Source organism: Acipenser ruthenus, chromosome 7 (assembly GCF_902713425.1).
Source record: "Acipenser ruthenus chromosome 7, fAciRut3.2 maternal haplotype, whole genome shotgun sequence".
Classification (NCBI taxonomy): Eukaryota; Metazoa; Chordata; class Actinopteri; order Acipenseriformes; family Acipenseridae; genus Acipenser; species Acipenser ruthenus.
In genome coordinates, this window is record NC_081195.1 from 278,543 (window position 1) to 298,685 (window position 20,143).

Here is a 20,143-nt window from a genome sequence, read left to right on the forward strand (position 1 = left end):
CTGCAGTCTCCCCTCAGTAATGACAGTGAGATGCCCTGCACCCTCCCCACCTCCCCTCAGTAATGACAGTGAGATGCCCTGCACCCTCCCCACCTCCCCTCAGTAATGACAGTGAGATGCCCTGCACCCTCTCCTCAGTAATGACAGTGAGATGCCCTGCACCCTCCCCTCAGCAATGACAGTGAGATGCCCTGCACCCTCCCCTCAGTAATGACAGTGAGATGCCCTGCACCCTCCCCTCAGTAATGACAGTGAGATGCCCTGCACCCTCCCCACCTCCCCTCAGTAATGACAGTGAGATGCCCTGCACCCTCCCCTCAGTAATGAGTGAAATGCCCTGCACCCTCCCCTCAGTAATGACAGTGAGATGCCCTGCAGCCTCCCCTCAGTAATGACAGCGAGATGCCCTGCAGCCTCCCCTCAGTAATGACAGTGAGATGCCCTGCACCCTCTCCTCAGTAATGAGAGTGAGATGCCCTGCACCCTCCCCACCTCCCCTCAGTAATGACAGTGAGATGCCCTGCACCCTCCCCTCAGTAATGAGTGAAATGCCCTGCACCCTCCCCTCAGTAATGACAGTGAGATGCCCTGCAGCCTCCCCTCAGTAATGACAGTGAGATGCCCTGCACCCTCTCCTCAGTAATGAGAGTGAGATGCCCTGCAGCCTCCCCTCAGTAATGACAGTGAGATGCCCTGCACCCTCTCCTCAGTAATGAGAGTGAGATGCCCTGCACCCTCCCCACCTCCCCTCAATAATGACAGTGAGATGCCCTGCACCCTCCCCTCAGTAATGACAGTGAGATGCCCTGCACCCTCCCCTCAGTAATGACAGTGAGATGCCCTGCACCCTCCCCTCAGTAATGACAGTGAGATGCCCTGCACCCTCCCCTCAGTAATGACAGTGAGATGCCCTGCAGCCTCCCCTCAGTAATGACAGTGAGATGCCCTGCAGCCTCCCCTCAGTAATGACAGTGAGATGCCCTGCACCCTCCCCTCAGTAATGACAGTGAGATGCCCTGCACCCTCCCCTCAGTAATGAGCGAGATGCCCTGCAGCCTCCCCTCAGTAATGACAGTGAGATGCCCTGCAGCCTCTCCTCAGTAATGACAGCGAGATGCCCTGCAGCCTCTCCTCAGTAATGACAGTGAGATGCCCTGCAGCCTCTCCTCAGTAATGACAGTGAGATGCCCTGCACCCTCCCCACCTCCCCTCAGCAATGACAGTGAGATGCCCTGCACCATCCCCTCAGTAATGACAGGGAGATGCCCTGCACCCTCCCCTCAGTAATGACAGTGAGATGCCCTGCAGCCTCCCCTCAGTAATGACAGTGAGATGCCCTGCACCCTCCCCTCAGTAATGACAGTGAGATGCCCTGCAGCCTCCCCTCAGTAATGACAGTGAGATGCCCTGCACCCTCCCCTCAGTAATGACAGTGAGATGCCCTGCAGCCTCTCCTCAGTAATGACAGTGAGATGCCCTGCAGCCTCTCCTCAGTAATGACAGTGAGATGCCCTGCAGCCTCTCCTCAGTAATGACAGAGAGATGCCCTGCAGCCTCTCCTCAGTAATGACAGTGAGATGCCCTGCACCCTCCCCTCAGTAAAGTAATGACACTCCGATGCTTACAGGTACCTGACTGGAGAGCGCAAAGCTGCTGGCCGGGCTCTTCTTCTTGCTGTTGCTGTTATTGTTGGTCCCCCCTCCGGAGCTCAGGGTGCTGCCTCCTGACATCTTCCGTTTCCTGCGCTTGCTGGGCTGCTGCCTCGCCGGCTCCGCTGTGGAGTGAGTGCATCAGTTAGGCGTTAGAGATATAGATTTATATACACATTTACATAGGAAACAGAGATCCCAGTATTGCGATATGTAAGAGAAGCAACCTGCCCAGCTCAGCAATGCAGGGGACTTTTTTTTGGCACAAGGGCTGTAATCCAAAACAACCATGCTCACCATATACTGAACAAATGTAATTCTGTCAAAACGCAAGAACTAAAACGAACAATTAAAAAAAATATCTTGCCTTGTTCATCGTTTCTCGTGGTGACCCTCAACTCGTATGTACAAAACGTGAATATGTTTTTATTTACCTCCCTCAAGTTTATAGTGGCTTATTTTTCTGGCGTGACAGCTTTTCACTCGTAAAGATGTTGTAACCAAAACACAGAGAAGCTGTGCTCTTGTATTCCGCATGGTAAACATTCATTCACCACACAGGGCTAATGCTAACGATGTGCTTTTATAGCTCGCATTCGTGGAGCTTCACAGCGGCAGGTAGAAAACTTGTCCTCCCAGGCGTAAACAGCAGTGGTGCAACAATTGAGCTTCGATTCCATATTGGTGAATCGACGCATCAAATTAAGAGCCCAGTATAAAGTCTCCTGTTGCCAGTTTGTATTAAAACCTTGAGTGTGTGAGACTGCGCTTCTTTTAGTGCTAGTACAGTAGATTAGCGTGTTCCTGGGATACACAAGCCAAATCAAAAGTAGGCCTATTGTATTCACATTTTCTTGATTTAACCCTTAGCGGTCCATTTATTCAGCGCGTCTCAGGCGTGTCAGGTCCAATTTATTTTCACACGCGCTGTTTAAAAGTATTTTTTTTCACAGTAAAACAGGTTTAAAAGGCACTGCATATCAACAGGACACTCAGTACTGCATCTCCAGCCCCGCCCTACCCCTTGTTCGCTGTATTTTTCACATACCTCTTCATAGTCGTGCATACCGATAAATCATCTCCTGATCACTCTTTATATCAACAAACTCATCAATAATGCGATCCAAGTCATTATTTTATTACTATAACATCTAAAAAAAGCTCTGCAAATGTCTGTGATATTGTTTGAGCGCTGGATGCAGAAGCAGCTATCTTGTTTGTTTATGTCCGTGTTATCTCTGTGGTGTCGGGGCTATCTGTATTCCTCAGATACGCCCCTTTTTTTTCGGCTTCTCTCGGCTCCTATCCGTCTCACTCGGCCATTGAATGGTTTTCTCTGCTTTTTCCGGAGAAAAAAAGACTAGGGACCCGTTTTTTACGTCTTTTTGATGATGTCGTTTCAGAGCATGTTGTGTTTGGATTATATGGCAATATTATATAAAAAGAAGATGAATTTAGTACGATAGTTAAATTTGTCAGGAGGATTTGTGAGATTAATTCAAATGTTTTGCTTTTGGACATAAATGGTTAACAACAATGAGCATCCATAGTTCAGATAGAAATGACAGTACATCAGATACCCTGTCACAACTCCACAACCCAATCCCACCATCCTACTGGTTAGAATACATAAGACCTGAACACAAACACACACAGATAGACAACGCTGCATACCAATTCACTGCTTGAGCAGGACGGAGCAGTCTAACACTATTTTTTACAAGGTATGCTTTTCCAGAGCTAAACTTGAGCTTTTTCAATCAGCCAACAATGCCACGGGAATGATATTAAGAAAATGAAATCAGAAAATGAAGCACTACTCATTGCCAGACAAGAGTTGTTTTGTATTTTCTTTCTCTATTCTTGTGTGCACCAGCACCAATTCAGCCGAGCAGAAGAAAATTCAATTCAGCACAAATTTAACTTTGGGAAAGGGACAACATTAGTTCAACTGCAACTGGAAATAAGGAATAAAAGAAATGAATAAAAAAGCTGAAATTATGTGAAAGGTCAAGCAGATTATCTTTGCACTTTTCCAAAGAGATCTGAAGTTAATTCTGCAGGTCACACCACATGTCACCCACAACTCCAAAACAACCTTCGACACCATATTCTTTTCAGTTGTTAACTTAAGTCCTTTGTATTTCTTTTTTTTTTTTATATTCGGAAGTGTTCTAATTTGAATAGAAGTCGTGCCTTTTTGTTTAACTATTATGCACATCAGTGTTTTTAGTTATTGTATCTTCTGTTACAAAAAAAAAAACGAATGTTCTTTATTTTGAGAAAGAAAACGTCAACGTCGAATACAAAATTAGGGCGCCAATTGCACCACTAGAAAACAGTTCTGTCTCAATCCAAGTCCTCACCTGGGGGCGCTACCATTCTCTGCCACTTTTGAAACAGGCATGTCTTGAGGCAGTCACGGGGACTTAAGCTGTAGGTCTTGTGTCTGGACATCAGCTCCTGCATGGGCTCTAAAATTACACACAGCTGGGAAGGAGGAAAGAGAAAAAGAGAGAAAGGAAAGTCATTCTAGATGTGCAATACACACACTGAACAAATGGCTTAAAATCTCAACGCGGCAGGAGCCAGCTATGCACTAAAGTTAAACTGCATTCTAAAATCACCAGAGGCACAAAAAGATGTACTTCCGCTGGGAAATGTGTCATGCCAAACCAGGCTGAAGTGCCTCCATTTACTTTGATTTCCTCTACAGACATGTACGTGAATGGCAAAAAAATAAAACACAGACACAGTAGGAATCAGGAAAGCAATGCTTAATGGGCTACCGAGTGGCGCATCCAGTAAAAGCACTCGCGTAGAGTGCAGGATGCACTCTATAGTCTGGACGTCGCGTGTTCGAGTCCAGGCTATTCCTTTGCCGACCGAGGACGGGAGCTCCCAGGGGGCGGCGCTCAATTGCCCGAGCGCCGCCCAGGGGGAGGGAGGGTTAGGTCGGCCAGGGTGTCCTCGGCTCACCGCGCACCAGCGACCCCTGTGGTCTGGCCGGGTGCCTGCGGGCTTGCCTGTAAGCTGCCCGAGAGCTGCGTTGTCCTCCGACGCTGTAGCTCTTGGGTGGCTGCATGGTGAGTCCGCAGTGTGAAAAAAAGTGGTCGGCTGACAGCACACGCTTCGGAGGACCTGCGTGTTCGTCTTCGCCCTCCCGAGTCAGCGCAGGGGTGGTAGCAGTGAGCTGAGCATAATAAAATAATTGGCCATTCCAAATTGGGAGAAAATAATTTAAAAAATTGGCAACGACTAAATTTATTAAAAAAAAAGGAAAGCAATGCTTAATGCAGAATAGAAGATCAATAAAACCAAAATGAAATAGTATAGCCTGTGCATCTGCAGCTCAGGTTTGGGGGATAACCAGCATCATGAAACTTACTCGGAGATAGTTCAGTGTGGAGTTTGACAGGCCACATCTCGTGATGTTCTTAGACAGCTGGTCCAACATCTGGGGATCCTGGGCCTGTAGAAAACAAAACCAGACTTACTAACACATTGCTGCTACAGAACCGAGTTCAGTACTGATTTCGCTTCAGAAGCAGCGCTCTGGGTCTAAGGTCCCCGGGTACTTTCTTTGCCATTTAGAACTCAACACAGATGTCCTAACTTGAGTTTACCAGATCTCAATTCTCTTTAAAGAATATTCTGCTACGTAATACCACATCCACATACATAAAAAAACAGCATGCTTACACAGCAAAGCACAGACACAGGGCTGAAAGCCCTCCCAGACAGAAAATAATTGATTTCTCCAGCACTACTCACATGCATGGCAAGGATGCTGCGAGGAATAAGCTCGCGGTGCTGCCTTATGCTGAAATGCCACGTCTTTATCCTCATCATGTCGTCAAACATGAACTCCAAGTACAGCCTGCCCTCCACACACACCTGGGGAGCACAGAGAGCACGCATGAGACAGCAGTAGAAGAAACGGGTGAAGGGAACACAGCAAGACCTGGTTTATTAAAATAAACAGGTACCTGTGTAAACATGGGCTTTCCATTCTGTGTGACCATAGTGCACTGGTCACAGTCCAGAGACACAAAGTTATTGTGAAATGATTCCTTAGGATGCTTTAAGACGTAGTACAGCTCAGTGGCGCCCCCTTCGAAGATACTGCGGAAATAGCGAGGAATCAACGTCCGGCCAATTGCTGTGAATGCAAAGAGCAGCAGTGAGTAACGGTGTGTGAAGCTTTACCCCGAGTTTGCCTCGCTGTTAGAACACCAAGTCATTTTCATCAGGTGGCTATGCAGCAGTGTGGAATAGTGGTTAGGGCTCTGGACTCTTGACTGGAGGGTCATGGGTTCAATCCCATATGGGGGACACTGCTGCTGTACCCTTGAGCAATGTACTTTACCTAGATAGCTCCAGTAAAAACTGTATAAATGGGTAATTGTATGTACAAAAAAAAATAATGTGAAATAATGTATAAAGTGAAATAATGTGATATCTTGTAACAATTGTAAGTTGCCCTGGATAAGGGCGTATGATAAGAAATAAATAATAATAATAATAATAATAATAATAATAATAATAATAATAATAATAATATGGGAGAGGCTATGAGAGTTTATCTTAGTGAAAGGAATTCTTGTGTCCATACCACAGCCGGCAGTACTAATAGCTGGATATGGAGAGTGGCAGTTTCTCACTCTAAAATAAAGGGCTAAATAAGAAGCTTACTGTATCGCTTGGGCCCATCTTCCAGGCAGAAAGTGATCGTCAGCATGGCATCATCCTCAAAGAACTCTGTAGTGAAGGCATCCCACCAGAGATTGTCACAGTCCTGCAGAGCATGTGAGAGAGAGGAGGTCAGGAATGCCATTGAGACACAGCCTTGTATGGAATCCACACTACAATCTCCGGAGCAACAGATTCCACTCCCCATGGTTGGGAGAGGGTGTACCAAACCAACACGGTACTAATCCTGCGCGTGTCCAAAACACACATATCCATTTTTACATCTTTTTAATATGATACACTGAAACTTTCCACAGTTACTTAGTGCTGCCTGAAAGAGGCAGGAGTAGATGTGGTCAGTCAGTTAATCGCAGTGCTTGCTACTGTACTGAATCATGCAGTGACAGTGAATAGGCGAGTTACCTCTGTCCAGTTCTGTAGACGCTTATTGAGCTCGAATATCCTGTAATCTGTCTGGTTCCCATACGGCGTGTGCCTCCTGCAAGAGAAACACAAGAAGAGAGCTCAGATGCAATGCAAGCACCCATTTCATTCATTCGGCATTTTGAAAACGAGGGCGACTGCCGTGCAATTTAATAAAGGCAGCAAATGTGTCATTACTTCCTAACGAGCATCCCTGCCAAAGAACAAGTGGGATCAGTAGCAGCAATAATGAAACAGCGGAGTGTTGCTGCGTATGAAGCAACACAAAAGAAAGTAAAGCACGGTAAAGAGCTTCTTGAATATGAAGTCACAAGGAGATAGATTTGATGCTTCTCATATCTACTATCAATACTGTGCACACAAGACTGGGGAGACAGCACACGGACATTGGCACACAAAGACAGGACAGAGAGAAGTCTTACCCTATTCCGGGCTCTAGATATGTAGGGGGGTACATAGGTGTTGGACTGCAAAGAGAAAGACAGTACATCAGCTACCCTGTCACAACTCCACGACCCAATCCCACCATCCTACTGGTTAGAACACATAAAACCTGAACACACACACACACACACACACACACACACTCAGAAAGACAACGCTGCATACCAGTTCACTGCTTGAGCAGGACGGAGCAGTCTAACACTATTTTTTACAAGGTATGCTTTTCCAGAGCTAAACTTGAACTTTTCCAATCAGCCAACAATGCCACGGGAATGATATTAAGAAAATGAAATCAGAAAATGAAGCACTACTCATTGCCAGACAAGAGTTGTTTTTTCTTTCTCTATTCTTGTGTGCACCAGCACCAATTCAGCTGAAGAAAATTCAATTCAGCACAAATTTAACTTTGGGAAAGGGACAACATTAGTTCAACTGCAACTGGAAATAAGGAATAAAAGAAATGAATAAAAAAAAGCTGAAATTCTGTGAAAGGTCAAGCAGATTATCTTTGCACAAGTGATTGCTTTTCCAAAGAGATCTGAACTTAATTATGCAGGTCACACCACATGTCACCACTGCCCACAACTCCAAAACAGCCTGCAAGACACCATGCTGTGAGAAGCCAATCCTCATTCAGAGGATCATTTTGTTTTTTTGTTTTTTTCTGTGGGGGGGGGGAATCAGACAATTGACCAGTGGTATTTCACAACCCCCGCTGCATAGCAGTTTGAACCATTCAATCTTTCTTTATACAGCAGCTCTGGCCCACAGGCGCCCGGTTAATCCACAGGAATCGCTGGTGTGCGGTGAGCAGAGGACACCGTGGCCGACGTACGCCAACCTCCCCACCCCCAACCCCGGGCGGCGCTCAGCCAATTGTGCGCCACCGCTTGGGAACTCCCGTCCACGGACAGCAGTGGAATAGCCTGGACTTGAACCGGCGACCTCTAGGCTATAAGGTGCATCCTGTACCTTTACTGGATGTGCCACTCTGGAGCCTGGAGTTCGGTTTTAATTACAGTCCCACCATTGATACTAGCTGTACCAGTATTGCAAAATTCAAGTCTGAATTGGAGATGTGCAAAAAATGTATAATTTAACACTGCATGAATACATACTGCAAGCTCACCAGACCTACTTTACTGATATTTGTAGTAAAGCAGAAATCCAGTATGAGAATGAGACCCAGCCCTAGATAGAGGGAGACTGTCTCAAGATGAATGGAACTGAAGTGTCTTGATATGGAGCTGGTCACAAGGAGCAAGCTTACTGTGCGAGTGTGTGTATATTATAATATATATTTATATATATGTAGTAAAAGAATCGTCCTCACCGCGGCTCGTTGCCCCTTTAAAAACACTGACCCAACACACACAAATGGATTTTTGAAAGCGTGGTTGCGCTATTTTTAATGAAAACACAAAAGCAAAATAAACAAAACAAACACCTAGCTCTTCTTTGAGCAATAACTAAAACAAAACAGGAACCTAAACTAAAAACAGGTCAGCTTAGCTGTTTACCTGTAACAAAAACAGAACAGCACACACAGAAAAGGATTCACTCTACCTCTCCCCTTTGAAATTACGGCTGTACCCAAACACCAGCACAGCCGGGCTTCTACACTCTTCAGCAGCCACCCAGAGCAGACTGACTGCTCTCCTTATAAACTCTGCACCTGGCTCTAATTTTCAATAGCCAGGTGCAGGTAATGATTAACAATAAAACAATTAACAATTAAACCAAAAATGACCAAAAACAATTCCCAAAAACAATTAAACCAAAAATGTGCCTATGCACATGTTTTTTCTGCAGGGAGGTTTTAACCCCCTCCCTGCTGTCTTACAATATATATATATATATATATATATATATATATATATATATATATATATTATAGGCTTGCTACTATTCGATTTTTATTTTTTGCCAAATCGACATTTAATATTGACATTTCTTTTTGAAAGAATTTACTAGGTTTTTTCGATCTTTATTTTTCAATTCAAGCAGAGCATGGGTGAAAATCGACCTTTATGCTTAAAAAAAACTTTTATGCCATTGAGAAACGTCTCATTTAGAGAATGCAACAAAACCATGGTTACCAACATTCGAATTGAAATAACGCTTTGGTCACAGCGAAGCTATACCTTGTAAAGATAAAGTTCCTACACAAATTAAAACATTGTCTCAAATAAACCGTTACATGCAGCATATAAAGTGTACTACAGACTTTTATAGCATACATTTACAAGTAAAAATAATATGCACAGAACAAAACATTAGATAGTTGAACAGAACTAACTTGCACTTATTATTCTGAGCTCCACCCCTCTCCTGCTTCAGCACAGCTGGACTCGGAGTCACTGGAGGCAAGGCAGACTGGCCCGCTTCGTGCTGCCACGGAGACTTCAGCCGTCGATCAGGGTATTGTGCACAATACTCATTAAGTGTTTTCCTCTTGCACCCCATTTTCAAATCAAACTAGTAGCTGTCACCGTATATACCTATACTAGCAAAAGCTTACCTACACCTTAACCCGCTAATTTCAAAGTAGGCGCTTTGAATGACAGGACAGGCGCTGTAGGTGGCAAATGAAAGTGCACAGTCGGTCTTGATGATTGACAGTCATTTAAACGAATGAGAGTATTCTATTGCTGTTTCAGCCAATGAGATCTGTCAGAACAGGATGAAATGACTGACAGTGAAACTACTGTAGCCTATTAAGGAACCACTGAGTTGACTGACAGTACCCCCAGTCATTCAGAGCGGAACAGTAACGGGACAGACAGCAAGTATAAAAACTACACAGACTAGATATGATTTCTTAAATTATTATTTTTGTTAAAAAAAAAATAATAATAATAAAAATGATAATAATAAAAATAATAATAATAATAATAATAGTGAGTGGTTTTACCGGCGTTTATAAATATTTTTGGGGAATTTGACGTTTAACGAGCTTTACCGAATAAAAATCGAAAAGTTGCCAGCCTGTGAAATTATATATGGTTTACGTCAGCCTTTTACTCATTTTCTGCAGTTGGTCATGGAAAGCGAGGCTCAGAAAATGTTATTTGGTTCTAAATAACAATCAAAATGGCTACAGTATTTGCCTAACAAATTGACAACATGTAAATACTTTCACGAGTTTGCAGATGTTTAAAAACTTTTTTTTTTTTTTTTTTTTTTTTTTACAGCAATGAAGACTCACCCTCGGTCATCATCTCGGTATACAGTGCCCGGGTGGAAGGGTTAGGGTTAGGGTTAGAGTTTTAAGCAATGCAGACTCACCCCACGTCTCGGTCTAGCATAGTGCCCGGGTGGAAGGGGGGGAAGGCGCTGCCGTTTGGGGGCTCCTTTGGAGAGTACAGCTTGAATGACTTGGAGGAACAGCCTGCAGAAACACAGAGGGGAAAACAGCATGGTTATTAACAATACTCCAAATGCAATCCCTCAGAGGCCCCGTTCAAACCTCTTCAAACACATCAGCAGCACAGGCTGCTGCACCACATGTACTTCAACTATATTATTTATTTACTGTGTGTTCTAAAATCGATGCACTTCTTTCTACTCACTATCGCAACTGGCTATTGATGGCCTATATAAAGAAAGCGTTCTGGGGGTCTCAATCTAGTTTCCAGCTCTGGGGTCCCGAAAGGTTTTTTTGGCGGACCTCCTGAGAGCTCAGTTTCAGATCACAGCTTTGTGAGGCCACCCTCAGCACTGGAATTGCACAGGTCTAGACTGTCCTCTTTGTGGTCTACCTGCACACACACACCGATGTCAATGGGCATCACCAGTGAGGGATGAGTTCATAACGAAACTAACACTCTGCTTAGAAAAGGTACATATTCTCTCCAGAATGTAAAACCAGAAGGTGAATGACTTGACAGTAATGCTGTTCAAGGGGAACAAAGACCAACTCCCTCATTAATTAATGACATGGTTACCTAAAAGGGAAAGAAACGCTGTAGCCTATATCCATTAAGGGCTCCAGGACTGGGATGAGGGTCAGCGTCATGGGACTGCCCACCAGCCCATAAACCAGCCATTTATAACCCCAATTATCGTAAATGCCGGTATATACATCCTGCCAAGTCCTTTAGCAAGCTTTGATGGATTAGAATCAACTGGGGTTGCTAGACTGAAGAGGACTCCAGCTCAATTCCAGCAAGGGATCCTCAGTAGAAAGAGAAACTAACGCACTTTTCCTGATTCACTGATGGCAGCCATCAAACTTCACAAGGAGCTTCCTGTCAATGTACACTCTAGCAAGAATATGAATGAGCTCCTTCCATATCAATTCCAAAATCGGAGCATGAACAATTTCTCTTGATGGAAAATACCAACTCTTGACCCAAATCCTTGCTGAAATGCAAAAGGTAAAAAGTTTAAACCATTGCTGTTGTAATGAATCAAAGCCAAGGAAAGGGTCACCATCTTCTGAAACAGATTATTGAAATGGTTTAGTAATTCGAGGCAAACCGATATTCTATATCAGAGAGTAAGAGACGTTTTAATGCATAGCCCAGTACTTAAGACATCAAAATCCAATGTGGCACGTTTTCATTTTCTGAGAGCATCTTTTCCACAGAATAGAAAGTGTACTTGCAGTTAAAATTCTTCACTGCTTGAGGGTACTCTAGGTCTGAGGTCTGGACACTGACAATACTAAATCACCCACTCCTACTAGTGAATCACAGCTCACAATTACAGACTGATGACAGCAACTGTGTGCATGTCCTCCTGTCCAGCATGTTTGTAGACCTGCCGATCCAAAGCTGTCTTTCAGACAACAGATATTTTACCATACGCTGTGATAGGACACCCAATACTCCTCAGAAGGAAGATGATACTGACTTTACATGCAGGTGTAGTGACCAGCTATCACGTCAGCTAAATGATGTTCTTCTACCACACAACATGGATATCAGGCCAGACCTCAAATGGACACAGTTTTCTGCAAAGGTACCCAATAATGCCTTCTCAGTGGTGGCTTGTGATGTGGACTAACTGGTTCTGAACAAGGTCTTCAGCATTAACCACTGTGCCACCTAGCCCATCACTTTGCAATGCTTTAACTAGTACAGAACCACCATATGGAGTTTCGGAAGTGGTTACGGGGAAAGGTATGATCTGGGCCACAGACTGTTTTAAAACACTCTGAACTCTGTAGGTTGGCCCTGCCAAAAACACATACATGATGTATTAAACAGCTACACAAGGATAATCATATGGTACACGTATGCAAGGGGGATATACAGCAAACACATCAGTAATACAACACTCGCTAAAAACATGTCATCTTCCACGTCTATATATTTGTATTTTTTCACAGTATTATACAAGAGAGCTTTTTACCAACAAGCCTGTAAGAGGAGGACACTTCTCAGCTGGTGCCACTGCACTGGCCACATCCCGTTTCCATTAAGGGCAGTGTGAGCATGTTTATCACCACTCTCGTTTTACTGTTTATCGAATAATAAAATAAATGCAATGTGCCGCGTTTTAACAATCATACGCTACCGTAAAATCACCACTGCCTCCTGAAATTAAAATATATCTTTTTTATTTTAAGTATTTCTCATCCACGGTAAACAATCTTTAATTGTTTGTGATAGTCCCTTTGACCTCTTACTTCAGGCCACAAACATTATTTTGACAAAAATGCCTTTTTGGTTGCCGAAATACAGCTTTAGTAGTTCAGATATTCTACACATTTTATTAATAATTATTATTATTAAGTGTATATTAAACCCACGAAATTAGTAGTTTTATATGTCTGTATTTAAATGCTTAGTGGTGTATAATTACCTAAAAAAAACTAGAATTGTTTCAAATCAATGGTCGACAAATGCACTTTATTAAGCCTTATTCTTCTCCCCCACGAACTAGCGTTTGGAGTTGGTCTTAGCCATTTACAAGCTTTGTGTATTCTGTAATGTATTAAATAATAAAATAAATTGTCAAAAATCCGTTTACAAAAAAGTGAAAATATATCTTTGTTTTAATTTGCAAATCACATTTAAAGCGCTCGTTTTGCGAAACTGAGAGCGAGAAACCAAACGAAACATAACAAAAACACACATGTATGTTACAAGCAATCTTTAGGCCTTAGGAAGGCATTCGTTGTGTTATATTATTTCAGTACATAAAAAATCAAAAAGTAATTCATAACGGAAACATGCATTCTTTAAAAATAAATAAATAAATAAAAACCATACCAAACATTCCATACACAAGACGGAGCACCAAAATATATCTATATTCAGCACCGTACCTGCACAGAAGTCGTGGTCTGAAATTGATGTTTGTAGAAATCCACTGTAAAATCTCGTTCTCTTGTTTTTTTGTGTTTGTTTGTTTTGCTCGCTGTATTTATGTATTATTTCTTAATGTAATTATTTGTAAAACGGACCTATTTAATCAATAAAGGAACACGAAACTGAACGCGTTTGGTCGTGTCTGGTGCTGTGGCAATAGCGCAGGCCTAGTGTGTTAGCAAAAGCCTGGTGTAAACGGAGGTAAGGAGCCCGAACAGCCCTTTGTTCCTGGATAGACATGAACAATAGCCCTAGGCCCTCCTCTTTCTCCCCCCTGCTCGCTCACTCACTCACTCACTCACTGTGCTTGCTTGCTTTCTCTCTCTCTCTCTCAGCCGCACAAACCCATTCCAAGTCCCTTCTCTCAGAGGCCCACAGAATACAGACGCAAACGGCCCATCCTCCCCCTCCCCCTCTGATTCCTCGCGTGTGTAATACACACACACACACACACACACACACACACTTCACTATAAATGCAGTGCCCCCACTGTTACAAACACTTTGCAAACGTGCTCACTGCTAATTAAAAACGCATACAGTAACACCCTATTTTCCAACAAAGAAAAAACATGTAAAATCTACATAGATATTCACAAAACTTGAATCCACACTTTACTTAATGTGCATGTATTTTTAAAGCATGTTTTGTTAAATTGAATAGGGTTTTTCATTCAACGTTTTAAAAGAGGTTATTATTTTATTCAGAGTTTATTATTTTGTTCCCTCTCAGGGGAACTGACAGACAGCAAGATCAATGCAAAAGTGAGTCTTGCGGACCTCAGAATCTGCAAATTCATCACAAACAAGTCTGTGTATCTAATAAGAGAATGGGAACTCTGTCCTGGGGATCTGAGAGCCAGCTTAAACAGCACAAGGGTGCAAGTCCTATAATAAATACTGCACACAGTGCAGTGGGTGTGTCACTCTGTTGAGGGATTCCTCAGGATTAAGCTACAGCTTTTTGTTTGGGAGAGGAGAGGGTGTGTCTCAGGATCTTCACATTGATTAGAGTCACATTATAACTGTAGCTTCTTTATACTGAGCAATGCCTATCCCTGGCTGGTGTTACACAATACACTGCTCAAAACAGACCCCACATGTGCAATATTATTACACACTGTACTGATTCCACACTACCTGACAAAAGAAAAGCAGCCACCGATTCTTACAAAACAAAGCCACGCTCTCTTCCACAAGCAGCAACACTAGCCTACTTCAAACCACTTTTAGCACTGAATTGAACTCTGCATTAGGGATTACTAGTACATATTATTATCCTTATTACACCCAACAGTAATGTATATTGTGTTTAAATCCGGATGCTGGAGCAGGTAACAGAGACTACAGCACATGCTGTCAAGCCCACAGATGTGTTATTACTAGGACAAGGCAATACTAACGTTTGCCCTTTTGAACACACACATGCTGGAAAGCACATGGTTGAAATCAGAAGCGCTTGTGTGTAAGTTTTGTAACAGTGTGTCTGTAAATACAGCACATACACAAACTGTGAACAACACAAGTCAAGCAGGATGTGAAAAACTGTTTACTCACGTGCTGATTTGTTTGTTTTTTATCTCCAAAACACAGTGAAACCTGAACTTAACAGTCATGCCATGGACTGGATGTTTGGTTATTCAAAGTGCCTCTGCCACTGACTCAGTCCTGGGTAAGCTGGCTATACTTCACTTTCCAAGTCTCTCATTTACATTCATGCACTAATTAAGGATGGGCAGAGAGGGCTATAGACTGCAATGTAGCCAGACCAATACACCTTTTTTTAATACAGAAAGTATAATAGCATTGTGGTTTTTTATGTTATGTAGAAAAATCCTCATACCTGCAAGATCAAGCTGGTCGCTCATGGCTCATATGCTGCGTCAGTATTCTAACTCCAGAGCGTTGCCTTGCTTGTGCTGTGTCAAGAACCTTGTGACCTCCAGTTACTAGGGGAGTTATCTCCTTCTAACTGCTCTGTAGAGAGGGTGGGGGAGAAATGATACAGATAGAAGTGTCAAGTACCACCCCACCCCCTTCCCCGCTCCAAGCCTCCCTCACCCAACAGGAAACCACGAGCGGGATCTGTGAGTGTCCTGATAACACAGCAACGCAGCGACACAAGAGACTTACAACACAGCCGTGCAGCGACACGAGAGACTGACAGCACAGCGACACGAGAGACTGACAGCACAGCGACACGAGAGACTGACAGCACAGCCGCGCAGCAACACGAGAGACTGACAGCACAGCGACACGAGAGACTGACAGCACAGCCGCGCAGCGACACGAGAGACTGACAGCACAGCGACACGAGAGACTGACAGCACAGCGACACGAGAGACTGACAGCACAGCCGCGCAGCGACACGAGAGACTGACAGCACAGCGACACGAGAGACTGACAGCACAGCGACACGAGAGACTGACAGCACAGCGACACGAGAGACTGACAGCACAGCCGCGCAGCAACACGAGAGACTGACAGCACAGCGACACGAGAGACTGACAGCACAGCGACACGAGAGACTGACAGCACAGCGACACGAGAGACTGACAGCACAGCCGCGCAGCAACACGAGAGACTGACAGCACAGCGACACGAGAGACTGACAGCACAGCGACACGAGAGACTGACAGCACAGCCGCGCAGCAACACGAGAGACTGACAACACAGCCGTGCAGCGACACGAGAGACTGACAGCACAGCGACACGAGAGACTGACAGCACAGCGACACGAGACTGACAGCACAGCGACACGAGAGACTGACAACACAGCGACACGAGACTGACAGCACAGCCGCGCAGCGACACGAGAGACTGACAACACAGCCGTGCAGCGACATGAGAGACTGACAGCACAGCGACACGAGAGACTGACAGCACTGCCACGCAGCTACACGAGAGACTGACAGCACTGCCGCACAGCGACACGAGAGACTGACAACACAGCCGCGCAGCGACACGAGAGACTGACAGCACAGCGACACGAGACTGACAGCACTGCCACGCAGCGACACGAGAGCCTGAAAGCACAGCAACACGAGAGACTGACAGCACTGCCGCGCAGCGACACGAGAGACTGACAACACAGCGACACGAGAGACTGACAGCACAGCGACACGAGAGACTGACAGCACTGCCACGCAGCGACATGAGAGACTGACAGCACAGCGACACGAGAGACTGACAGCACAGCCGCACAGCTGCACAGCGACACGAGAGACTGACAGCACTGCCATGCAGCGACACAAGAGACTGACAGCACAGCGACACGAGACTGACAGCACAGCGACACGAGAGACTGACAGCACAGCGACACGAGACTGACAGCACAGCGACACGAGACTGACAGCACAGCGACACGAGACTGACAGCACTGCCACGCAGCGACACGAGAGACTGACAGCACAGCGACACGAGACTGACAGCACAGCGACACGAGAGACTGACAGCACAGCGACACGAGACTGACAGCACAGCGACACGAGAGACTGACAGCACAGCGACACGAGACTGACAGCACAGCGACACGAGACTGACAGCACAGCGACACGAGACTGACAGCACTGCCACGCAGCGACACAAGAGACTGACAGCACAGCGACACGAGACTGACAGCACAGCGACACGAGAGACTGACAGCACAGCGACACAAGACTGACAGCACAGCGACACGAGACTGACAGCACTGCCGCGCAGCGACACGAGAGACTGACAGCACAGCGACACGAGAGACTGACAGCACTGCCGCGCAGCGACATGAGAGACGGAACTCACTGGCCACTGAGAGCACAGGGCGCTGCAGCCAGTTTACTCAGAGCTGTTTTATATGAATACAAATCTCAGAGTATACAGTATGTGTGGCCCATAACAGCAGAACAACCCCCACCATCACAGTCTGAGTCTTCACAAGCCACACAGCCATACAAATGTAAACTTTAACATAAAAGTACATTCATACCGATTCCAGCCAGCCGTGGCACTTGACTTCACTAGGTGAGCCATACCTGACCCACACAGCCTGCTCAGCAGGATTCAGCCTTCAGAACAGGATATAGCAACACTGTGTCTCACATACTATTGTCTTGTGGCATAAAAGCAACAAAAAAAGAGAGAGAAAGCACAGGGTAGCCTAAGGAACCCTGCATGCCGAGGGTACTGACTGTAAACAGCTCATCAGGATACGATGGGAAAAGCCCATGGACATCGGGAGCCATAGTTAAGAGACCGTGCTGTTTGTGTTCTGCCTTTGAACGAGAATACTAGTGTTAGAGTAATGGCATTGTGGGGCAAATGGGAGCCATGACCGTAGCGCCTTATAACCTGTTCCACAGTATAAAGGGGGCGCACTGTGTGTGTGTGTGTGTGTGTGTAAAAAAAGAAGTAATAATGAATTGCACAACTAATGTTTGGGAGGTATTTCGAGTTGACACCTTTTAATATGTGTCTATTTATCTGCTCATTCTCAGACTGCTGCACACTCCCCTCACTCCTCTCTCCTGTGAGACTGCTGCACATTCCCCTCACTCCTGTCTCCTGTGAGACTGCTGCACACTCCCCTCACTCCTGTGAGACTGCTGCACACTCCCCACACTCCTGTGAGACTGCTGCACACTCCCCACACTCCTGTGAGACTGCTGCACACTCCCCTCACTCCTGTGAGACTGCTGCACACTCCCCTCACTCCTGTGAGACTGCTGCACACTCCCTTCAATCCTGTCTCCTGTGAGACTGCTGCACACTCCCCACACTCCTGTGAGACTGCTGCACACTCCCCTCACTCCTGTGAGACTGCTGCACACTCCCCTCACTCCTGTGAGACTGCTGCACACTCCCCTCACTCCTGTGAGACTGCTGCACACTCCCTTCAATCCTGCCTCCTGTGAGACTGCTGCACACTCCCCTCACTCCTGTGAGACTGCTGCACACTCCCCTCACTCCTGTGAGACTGCTGCACACTCCCCTCACTCCTGTGAGACTGCTTTCCTTTGGTTGCTGCTGCAGTCGTGCTGTATAATGTGTATGCAGTACAGAGGGCCTTGGCAGACATGGGATGCTGTTTATTATCGTACTTGCATTGCTAAAAACGAGCGTGCTGTAAGCTGGAGGTGCATTCCGTGTGCTGCATCTCTAATCAGTGTTACAAACCGCACCGAATACAGAAATCACCACAGCACAGCACAGCACACTTTATCCATCTCTCCACCAGTTCACTGTGCTAAAATGTATGTGTTCGTACAAGCACAGACTGAGGCACAGATGGTTCTGGAGAGCTGTGAACAAATATTAAGCCACAGTTTAAGGATTTTGGCACCATCTAGTGGGAAGAAAGGGTACATGGAGTCAACCTTCAGAAAGTCTGTCTCCACATTAAAAACAATGAATTAGTGAAAGGCCCTTATACAACAAAATATAGCACATGTTCAACTGACTGTAAACATGATGCAGCGCGTCTGTAGAGTCAGGTTTGCTCTGCTCTGCGTCTCATGAGAAATACAAATCAGATCACTTTGTTATGTAGTCTATTTCAAGCCTCAGCAACACGGGTTTGAATTTCTGTTTGTGGGGGGGTTGCACTTCTGTTCACTGGTGTACCCACGATGCAGGCTTGTGCAGATCACTTTGCTTCTCAGTGGAGTTCCTTTCAAGCAGCATGATGCCTATTGAGACCCTGTTGCCATTTGAAATCACATGACTTTGAGAATGCAATGCTAATATTTGAAATGTTAATCACATGACTTTGAGAATGCAAAGCTAATATCAGCTGCTTCCCCTAATGACTGACGTGTTTTGTAGCCAGTAAGATTCTTTGAGCCCCAAGACAGTGTTGTGGTTAATGTTATAGGAAGGGAAGCACAAACCAGTTTCCTGGAAGCCAAGGCAAGCACACTGACACCTGTACTGCCATCAAATGAGAATACAAGTTAGCTCTGGCCTGTGCTTCCTTCACAACAGCACAGCCGACACTGCTCATGCAGAGTGATAAAGTGCATGACAGGTAAGACTTATCAAATGACTTTGTCAGCCACTTGAATTATTTGAAGAGGTCAGAGGTTAGCAGTACATTAGCCTAAAGCACTACCTAGACTCAAAAACAGATTTGTATTTTATTTTAAAAAGGAAGACACACCTCTGTTTAGACTTCAGTCAAGCTGTACAGTCATCTACTAGCCCTATAATTATCTACAGGAAGTTGTTTGGTTCCTGCTCTGAATAACACGCAGGTCTTTGTCCGGAACAGGGGAAGCCTGAATCGGTGCCTCTGCTCCTGTGAGCCCCTCTACAGCTAATGCAACTGCGCACAATTAAACAGCCTGCCTCTTGTTTGGTTTCCATTTTAGTGCTTGAAGTAATTTTCCTCTAATCAAGGGAAACATGTGACTTTCTGCTTGAAGAAGCACAGCTCCTTCAGAAATGTGAGAGAGAGAGAGAGAGAGAGAGAGAGAGAGATTGTTTACCGTTTTCAAAAATTGTTACTGCATCCAACAGCTTTATAGTGGGGTTTACTAAAATGTTCAAGCATGACTGTGACAAGATGGACCGAGGTTTGAGACTCAGAGACAGTTGAAAGTTCAAAATAAAGATTTTTAA

General features: G+C 45.1%; 1 protein-coding gene across 10 annotated transcripts in view; it reads right to left on the bottom strand.

The window, feature by feature from the left end:
• The window catches only part of LOC117415671 (LIM domain-binding protein 1), a 32,614-nt gene that overhangs the window by 4,086 nt on the left and 8,385 nt on the right, over window positions 1–20,143 (bottom strand). For 2 of the 10 annotated variants that reach the window (XM_059025988.1, XM_059025986.1), the window contains exons 2-11: window positions 15,393–15,526; window positions 10,518–10,620; window positions 7,208–7,252; window positions 6,765–6,840; window positions 6,345–6,447; window positions 5,639–5,811; window positions 5,424–5,546; window positions 5,038–5,121; window positions 4,016–4,139; window positions 1,626–1,774 (exon numbers count right to left, since the gene is read on the bottom strand). In XM_059025988.1, the coding sequence (XP_058881971.1) occupies window positions 1,626–1,774; window positions 4,016–4,139; window positions 5,038–5,121; window positions 5,424–5,546; window positions 5,639–5,811; window positions 6,345–6,447; window positions 6,765–6,840; window positions 7,208–7,252; window positions 10,518–10,620; window positions 15,393–15,417 (1,005 nt within the window). In that variant the 5' untranslated portion in view covers window positions 15,418–15,526. Of the gene's footprint in view, window positions 1–1,625; window positions 1,775–4,015; window positions 4,140–5,037; window positions 5,122–5,423; window positions 5,547–5,638; window positions 5,812–6,344; window positions 6,448–6,764; window positions 6,841–7,207; window positions 7,253–10,517; window positions 10,621–13,506; window positions 13,994–15,392; window positions 15,527–20,143 lie in introns of those variants that run through there. The other 8 variants (XM_034026307.3, XM_034026299.3, XM_034026305.3 and 5 more) reach the window with 6 other exon arrangements.